The 9,170-nt window shown below is 41.8% G+C and overlaps 1 protein-coding gene across 1 annotated transcript; it reads right to left on the reverse strand.

Moving 5' to 3' along the window:
• Positions 1 to 2,625: 2,625 nt before the first annotated feature.
• Positions 2,626 to 8,947, reverse strand: bsdc1 (BSD domain containing 1). The gene is made up of 11 exons (XM_070920209.1): positions 8,826 to 8,947; positions 8,176 to 8,230; positions 7,283 to 7,399; positions 6,960 to 7,127; positions 6,617 to 6,671; positions 6,146 to 6,261; positions 5,877 to 5,945; positions 5,201 to 5,285; positions 4,621 to 5,112; positions 4,334 to 4,437; positions 2,626 to 4,233 (listed from the first exon to the last, which is right to left on the reverse strand). Exons 1-11 carry the CDS (start codon positions 8,834 to 8,836, stop codon positions 4,204 to 4,206), a joined length of 1,302 nt encoding a protein of 433 aa, XP_070776310.1. The 5' UTR covers positions 8,837 to 8,947; the 3' UTR covers positions 2,626 to 4,203.
• Between the last annotated feature and the right edge of the window lie 223 nt (positions 8,948 to 9,170).

Here is a 9,170-nt window from a genome sequence, read left to right on the forward strand (position 1 = left end):
AAGACGCAGCAAAATTCCCACCGTGCACAAAATCCCAAAGACGCAGGGATGCACACACACACACACACATGAAATGGGTGTGAATTCAGAGGCAAGTCGTTATAGAAAACCCTGGTAACACATTCCATAGGAGTCTGCCTCCTCCCTCAAAAGGAGTCTTTTGTGCGTATTGAAAGGCAAAGGGGTTACAGGGTTTCTCCCTTTAGGGTGCAGAGAATAATACTCGCTCTCAAGACAATGACCTCATCCTGACTCTCTGTGTGTGTATGCATTTGTATGTGTGTGTGTTTGAGAGACGCTAGAAATGAGTGTGACTGCGTTTGTGACAGTATATACTGTATATGCGTGGTCCAGGAGAGGGCAGAGGGAAAGTCAAAGAGGCAGAAAGAGAAGCAGGAAGTGTTCGGTCGAGGATGGATTACGAGGGGAAGCCGGGACGCTGGAAAGATCCTCATGAGGGAAGTATTTCTCTCCCCTGTCTGATTGACGTCCGCCCCCCTCGTTGTCTGTCCACGGCGAAATGATCTGTACATGACATTGGTGAGAGGCGCTGGTAATGTAAAGCACACACACACACACACACACAGCCAGGTCCTGGGAGCGGTGGGCTTCAACAGGAAATTCCTTTACAGCCTTTCTGCTGACTAAGGCCTCCGAGTGAGAACAGAGTAAGAAAGAATGTAATGTATATGGTGTCTGTGTTATATGAGGTCTGGTTAGGGCAGCATATGCACAAGCCATTACTACGCGGGTGTGAGGGCGCTGGTGTCAGAATAAAAGAGCAGTAATAACATCAAACAAATAAGCAGGTAAACAAGTTTAAGTCTTTTATTAGATGATTTTGAACTGTGAAGTGACACTGCAGCCACAAAACACAGCTCAAGAGTCAAAGTCTTTATGGCCTGTGTTTAGAGTGATCACTTGAGTTGCCCATGCCTAATCGTTTTTTAATATACACATTAACATACTTGCAGGAGATCAAGGTTCAAGGTTCTGTTTATTCATCCATAAATTGTGGAAATTTGAAATGGAGATTGGTGCCTGATGTGAAATTTCCTCTGCACTGATCCTATGTTAGTCTTGACATTGGTGCAACAGACTGATGGTCATGCATCCCCTTTTCTGTTTCATCATTCAGTCAATCATTGACCCCCTCCCCCCTCCCCCCCGCACCCCTACGGCCACACCCACCATACACACTCAGTATTGTGTGCGTGTACTGGTAAGAGAGAGAAAGAAAAAGCATGGCAGACGCAGACAGTAGCCATCTTTACAGGCAGCATCCATGTTGCAGAGCCAGCACGCTGTACAGGTGTCCCTCCACTGTGACCCACATTAGCCCGGCTGATGCCACCACAAAGACCATATAAACATTTAACTGACTGCCTGCTGCTCCTCCCGAGGCATCCAGCGAAATTAAGAGAGGAAAGTTAAGAGAGATTCTGTGTGAAAATGAAAGAAAATTGCAGAAATTAGCTTTATTATTTATTAAAGCGACTTATGATGAACAATGGTATGTGAGAACATGTGGCCAATCCGTGTCTGTGAGATGGACGCTGCAGCTGAAAGAAAAGGAGTGGCAGGTTGTGACTGCTGCCTAATGGAGCAACAGCGCCATCAGGCGTCCCATTTTTTACACTGCAGGCTTTTTGTTTTGTTTTGTTTTTTACTGATTTTAACATACACAGACACTTCATATACCATTCTAAAACTTTACTTGAAGAATTGCACATATTTACATTTGAAATGTGTTTAAACCTCAAACCCACGGAACTTTATTTTGACTTAGTCAAAAGTAGTGCAAGTCCCAAAGTTTCCAAAGATACCAACAATGTCAAGTTGAATTTTGGAAATTTGAAATGAGGGCAAGATATCTAGAATATTTCCATGAAATAATCTTGGGTTTGAACATTTGAGTCAGTGTAAACAATTCTGGAGTTTCAATGAAAATGATTTTGAAGAGGATTTTTACCACTTTAAAACTACTGAAGGGTAAAAAATGGAAACCTGTACGTTAAGGGCTAAATTATTGTTTTTGCAATAAAACCATTGTCTAAAGCATTGTTATCGTTACAACTAAACACCCAATCCACAGTCCTCAATGTGCAAAAAAGAATGAACAGAAATTGTAAATGATATCCAGTATATACTGTATATACAAAGGGTTTCCACAAACTGTGGGTTCAAATTGACATTAAATTCTATGTATTAGTGACTATTTTGTTCATAGCACTGACTGGTCCTCTGTCAAGTCCCCACCCACAGACAGCTGTATAATTATGTACGGGGGCACAGATAGAAATAAAACTCTTCTGTAGCGTCATCTCCCAGGAGAAAATACCTCAAGGTGCACCAAACGATGTGGTCCTTGAGTTAAAAGTTTTGACCAATGTGAAATTCCACCTTTTTTTTTAAATCAATAGTCCTGTTGTTTCTACACAGCAGCTAAACACACACATTAGGTGGAGTTTTGGTATGAGTGGTGATATCCAGTGAACTGCCTGCACTGTTATTTAAGATAGTCAACGCTCCACTAATTATGTTTTTGTAACCTAGTCTGGTTTAAACAGACCCGTCTGATTTTTCTTCTTCAGTAGCAATAATTTCTTAACGCACAACACTAAGCCCATTAGCCATGAATCCTTTAATGACAATGATCATTTGGAAAATAAAGTGAAATACTTGACTTAAAAAAAAGAAGCTGACAGCTTTGAAAACAGATGTGTGTAGAACAGCTTTGATTAGTTCAAAGTGTGAAGGTGAAGGTAATACACAGCCGAGAATTATAGACATGCAACACACTGTCAGAACACAAAAACCTGAAGAACAGCCAATGTCTTTACCAAAAAAACATACAACTCAACAGTGACCATCTGCACAATGTTTTGCATGTTATTGCACAGACATGCAATCCAAAGCACATAATACAATAATTAAGCATTTATTTTAGTATAAATATTACATCTCTAGGATTACTTTTCTCAGTTACATTACAGATGATGGAAAAGGAAATCAGGAAAGCATGGAGCGTGCTCGCATTGCTCCTTGGTCTACTTGGCACACTGCCTGCTGAGCTATTTTGTTCCGGACACTTCACAGATTTGTCATATTCTCCTACACAAGTAAATAACAAGAGATGCCATCCTCAATTTCAAGCCAAAGAATCTGGTATCCAGGACCAGTTTGAATTCTCTTTATTAAGCCACATATAACTTCTCTCTTAATGAGTGATAATTCATGAATTCCCTCTACCTGAATAAGACAAATGGATAAACAACTCAAAGAAGTGAAACACTTAAAAGTGACAGAAAATTACATGTAGCCTGCAACAAGCTCATATGTTCAAATGAATCACATGATATGACAAAAGAGAAGGGAAAGAACTCATAATGACACATTAGCTGGTTGTGTTTCATGACTGACTTGTAACAAAGACATCTGGATAACATTATCACACTACTGTGTGTTTTAAAAGGCCATGTATCTAGAGTTGGGAGTGAATCCAAAATGAAAAGTGCTCTACGAATGAAGGCCAAAATATATATATTGTTTTTTTTTTCATTTTGAAGATTCACTTGCATAATAAAAGATGAGAAAGAAAGAAAGAAAGAAAAGGGCACAGGTAGAATTAAATCAATCCATCATCACCATTCAAATATCACTTGTGGAGTATTTCATCTCAGAAAGGTGACAAGCAGCATTAGAGTTTATGGCTATTTTGCAGCCTGCAGTTAAGTCATTGCTCAACTTGAAATACACTCGCAACATACATGATGCGTTTGATGGCATAAAGAAAAAGGGAAAACGGCTCCTCCCGTGCTGCGGTGAAACCTTTCACATTCTGACTTGTCACTGCGTGCTTTTTCAGTCAAAATGATTACAACCTCTGTCTATTACTAGTGTCATATGCTCTCCAAGTCAGAAGTTACTCCAAGAAATAGCCAAGACCTGAGTCATTACCCTCGCTAGCGGCCTATCTGCACTAAACTGACAGCTGACGGAGCAGTCTAATTCTTATTGCCTTGGTCTTCCCGTTGCTCTTTTCAACAGGTTTACCAATATTGTCCAAACCCGGCGGAAAAATCCCCTACTGACAATCATGACATGGTGACAGTGTGGACAAAGAGTTAAAACACGTTAAGCATGGTTCGTCTGCCGAGAACTTGCTTTAATGGCGGGACAGAGTTCGTGTCGCGGTGGCTCTCAGTCCCAGTTCTCCCAGTCTTCGTCGACCTGATAAGAAAAGGAAAAGGGGGTTTAGTAAAACATTCTCCATTTCTTATATTTTAATTTAAGATTCTGGTAAATGTCACAGCGGTAACATAACGCTCACCTCTCCAGAAGCTTCGATTTTAGAAAGTGCCAGTTGGACTTCTTCTTCTGTCATGTCCAGGTCAAAGTCTTTCTCCCAGTCTTCACTCACGTCGGTGCTGGACCCTGGAGGGGGAAAAGACAAAATTTGGAACTCACTGTGACCTTGACTCTGCTGCTTCTTCTAAGCCTATTTAGTGGAAAACTCAGAACCACATGACTGAACTTAATCCTGTTTAGATTTATACTCCCAGACTGGAACAGTAAGAATCTCACTGCCAGCTGAAAAACGCTCTCAGGTCATCGTACCTTTCTTGCCATTGTTAGAGGGTGTTGATTTCCCGCTGTCAGAATTAAGCTCGAACACTCTCAGGTCCTGCGGCCCCTCCTCCTTTGCTGCTTCTGGTTTAGAGGTGGGGGCAGAAGCCCGTGCTGACGGCCCATCCACAGTGACCTCTGGCTGGGTTACAGCTTCCACTTGAGCCTCAAGAGGTAAGTCACTCTTTCCCGGCTTCTGCTCTTCCTTTGTCTTGTCTGCAACATCTTCCAAGCTAGCTTCTGTCAGTTTCTTGGCCAGCTCCGTGGCAACGGGCTCTGGCCGCACTTCCACCTGTGTCGGCAGGCTGACGCTGTCGCTGCTAAATGAGAGGGTGGCGTCACGCTCTTCACTGGGAGACAGGACGGGGCTCAGCAGAGTCGTCCCTGTGGGAGCCATCGAGGCCGCGGGCAGCAGGTTTGAGCTGTTGTCCAACGGAGGTGTAAAGTTGAGTTGAGATGATGATGTGGCGCCGAGGAAGTCATCTGACGGGAATATCAGAGGGAAGCTGCATAAGTGACAGGTTTAAAAGTTAATCAGTTTCTTAACAATGTAAAAGTGAGGATAGCATACCCTCCTCCTCCTCCTCCCAGCCCAGGGTCTCTGTGTGTGTGGTCTGTTCTGCCCTCTGCTTCAATGCCACTCTCCTCGCCTCCTCCTAGAAGACACAATCGGAGGGAATCTTTAACATGTGCAATAATGCAAGAATTTCAATGTGTGCTTTGTCAAATTTAGCAACCTTCATAACATAATGAATGTGTGTTGCATTGGTTTTTCTGCACTGTGTTGGATTGCATTCGCTTATTCTGGTGTTTCTGGTACTGTATATTTTGAAAAGGATCTGCTTTGGTTGGCGTTTGTGAAAAAATTGCCTCGTAAATGATGTCGCTATATAGTTTAAATTCAAATATGTTTTCAGACCAAATCATTTTTTTGTGTTATATATATACACATATAACACAAAACCAGTGCTTTCAACTGGCACGGAGCCACTGGCAGCGACTTAAGACCTCGAGCATGTTTACGGTTTGTTTCCTCCGTAAAACAAATTAACATTCAGTACTTTATTGTTGAGACACCCCCCCCCCCCCCCCCTCATTTTAAGTCAGGACAAATCCTGCACTGTGACTGTGCATTGAAATTAACAATCCAAGGTAGCTATGAAATCGACCAGCAGGTGGCACCCAAGAGCCGATGGGAAAGGCTACTTGACATGTTGAGGATACGCCACATAAAACAGCATTATTACCTGGTCCAACTGGAAGACTTTGTAGAAATACCTCTGCCAGAATTCTGAATGGGCTACAGCTGCTGGCACCTGTGAATGAAAAAGCAAAATTGTCCTTATTGCACTTCCAATTCTGGAGGACATCTAGTGTTCTTTACGCATTTGAGGACACTTTTTGTAGGTCACTTTGGACGAAAGCGTCTGCCAAATGAGTGTAATGTATTAGTTCAAATAAAAACTGAAGGCTGTGCTCCATAAGAACACGTGTCGACAGAAACAACAATGCATACCATTTTGGTGTAAAGAGCTCGTATAGAGGGACTGTTGACCAAGAGCTCTGAGATTTCTCCCTTTTTATCTTCCAAACTGAAGGTGGACAGCCAGTTGTCAAACTGCTCTGGGGGACCTGGACAAAAATAACTTCTCATTAAAATATAGTCAAAAAGATACAGAAGAGCATCAGCAAACATTTTGTAAGCATGCATTATACATCTTGTGACACAAATCCAGCAAACTAATAATTACGCAGTGACTGATAGTCATTTCATTATTCATTAGCATTCAAATCCTGGCAATGCTTTAAGAATGCGTAGTACAAATAGCAAATACTAAAGACTAGAGTACTATACACATTGTGAACATCTACTATACAGTCAGAAGCATTACAAATTAAAGAATACCTTTCTTTAAACATAATACAACTAATACCAGTCTAACATTCAGGTGGAGGTCCTGCACGACTTCACTGTGTGCTGTCTTACCATCAGGCTCATTGCAGTATGTAGCAGGGTCAGCTTGCAAGCTGTAGAGACGTGCCTGCAGGAATAACAAATGCCATGGTTGTTTTGTTTCCACATGCACATCATGTGCTCACTTTCACTGTCCTGCAGCCTCTTTTAACAAAACACAAGGAAACTAAATCTGTCCTGAATAAACACTTTGTTCGATAGTTTCAGGGAGATTAACCAGAGAGTTACGTTTCCCATTCAATTGTTTAATCTCAAAAAACACCTGCACAGGGATCGTGCTTAGCTCTGCTGTTTTATCATTTAGACACTCCTAGTTTGGGATCCAGTCAGCCCGTCATATACAACTACTGCCCACCTTAGAACTGTCGTAGATCTCTGTGGTTCCTGCTGGCGTTGCCACCAATGTAATTACATCACAGTCAATGGTTTTATCAGGCGGTGGAGCAAGTGTGTCTGAGATCACCCCTAAAAAACTAGAGAGGCTCTTCTTCACCTTTTCTGTGGTCTCAGAGGAACCTTCCACCTGGAAAGTAGGACAATTAGACAGCTTAGATTTGGTATGTAACTAACTAATAAACCTTCATACAGGAGACATGCACTTGCCTCTGCATTTGACATCAGAAGATATTTAGATTAAAAAACAAAAAAACAATGACCAAAGTAAAGGCTGCAACTTACTGCAAGCTTGTTTCTGACAGCAGTGGCTGTAGCCACAAGTGAGCAGGTTGTGTCATGTTGCACGACAGTGGAAAACTCAGTCAGGTCTCGCTTTAGGAATTCTAAGGCCTCAGATGACTGCGGAGAAGAGAGTCAAATAATCAAGTTTAAATAAATCCATTCTTGTTTCAGACCAGTGTGTATGTACATAAAAATATAACATACAAATAACACAAGAAATAAAGTTCACTGTAACTATACATAAAAAAGATACAACATAAATATAGAAACTTCAAGAAAAGCAGTAAAAAATAACCTTTGTTAATGAGGCCTGATAAACCTCTGCTCTTTGAGTCCAACAAGCATCAGGCACTGAGAGTTCATTTCTTCTAAAGCTTCATTGTACAAGAGACGTTCTGAGAATCAAACAGCGGTAACTTTCTTGATTGCCTGCTCATGCTAACAGACAGCTTGCCTTACTTCAACAATGCTGTGCAACCCGTTTTTAGAGACAGAGGTAAAGGTCCCCGAATCCTGCCGCCACTGAAAGTGCGATAACAGATTTGGACAAAGAGGCTGTAAAACTGTGTGGTCAGCTTTTGTGGACTTGATGAGTTTAAGTTGCATGGGGAAAAGGAGCTTTTGCTTATTGTAGACCTCTGCAGTATGATCCATGAATGTTACTTTGTCAGTAATAATGGTGCCAGGGTATCTATTTGTTCCAGCTCTGATCTTTTGTGACAGCTATGTGGATTTAAATGGGCATCATGCACCCAATGAAACGTTTTAGTTCACCTAAACATTGAAGCGAGAGCAGTGGTTGGACATTGTAATTGACAGCACAGTGAAAGCTGCGCAGCAACTAAAGATACAGTAAGAAGTCCGGTTTGCAATGATGTGGAGGACTTCTTTACCTTTTCTTTGACGGCCTGGAAGCTCTGCTGAAGCCAGCCTCCCCACCAGCCTTCTCTGTAACCACACAGACATTAAGAAATGAGCTACTTCTCAAAATCAAAGCAGCAAAGAAAAGATTTGCACAGACATCACACCACACGTGCACGACCGCTGTACATTTATCAAACACTCAACATTGGTCGTCAGTTTAGCGATACTTTAGTTATTTAGATTTAGTTATGGACCGTCAGTTGTTGACTTCCTCTAGCTAACTCACCCACACAGAGCCTAGCAAGCTAAACGAGTTAGCTAATGTTAGCGATCACTGCCTAGCAAGCTAAATTGTCCAAACAAGCCACGAGTGCGGTCGATAAGGCTGAACACAAACGCTAGATGTAAACATAAAGCACACATACAGCCTTTGGTTGTTACTGCGTGATTCACACCACAGCTAACCAGGCTATGCTAACGCTAGCCAGGCTATGTTTTGGTAAACAAATGCACTTCCTGAACTGATTCCGTGAGCTGTAAAGTACAGCGTTCAAACAAAAGGGATTACGCCAAATCTTCACAACGCAATAAGGGAAACGATGGGCACACGACGTCGGTGCTCTCTGCTACATTATATTATATTTCAAAAGCAAAAAGTAATTTGCGAGTTGACTCTCACCCTTCAGCCATCTTCAGACGATGACATCATCAGTATTTACTGAACTCTAACCCCGGCTCTGAAAAAAAGCACACGTGATGCGACATGACTTCCCTCCTGTGATAAACAGGTAATCACAATCACATATACACAGAGATAAAACACTGTTTTAACGACTCGTATTTTACAATTTGTAACCAGCAAATGTTTAAAGTCTTTGCGTTGTCTATGGTGGCCGCAGAGGACCAAATAGGACGGCAACGCTAAAGACTGAGTAGCAAAAGCTATTGTAGTTTGGGAAGTACAGTACTGTGGGCTACGAAGGACTTTCTGTAGTTCTCTACTGTTTTGAGATACTATTAACAA

Source organism: Enoplosus armatus, chromosome 15 (assembly GCF_043641665.1).
Source record: "Enoplosus armatus isolate fEnoArm2 chromosome 15, fEnoArm2.hap1, whole genome shotgun sequence".
NCBI lineage: Eukaryota > Metazoa > Chordata > Actinopteri > Centrarchiformes > Enoplosidae > Enoplosus > Enoplosus armatus.

Excerpts from the sequence above, each read along its gene's own strand:
- bsdc1 (XM_070920209.1), bottom strand. Across the intron at positions 7,400-8,175 it reads TCCAGGCCGTCAAAGAAAAG|TCATCTGAGGCCTTAGAATT; the intron begins GTAAAGAAGTCC and ends TCTTCTCCGCAG. Across the intron at positions 5,113-5,200 it reads CTGGGAGGAGGAGGAGGAGG|ATGACTTCCTCGGCGCCACA; the intron begins GTATGCTATCCT and ends TATTCCCGTCAG.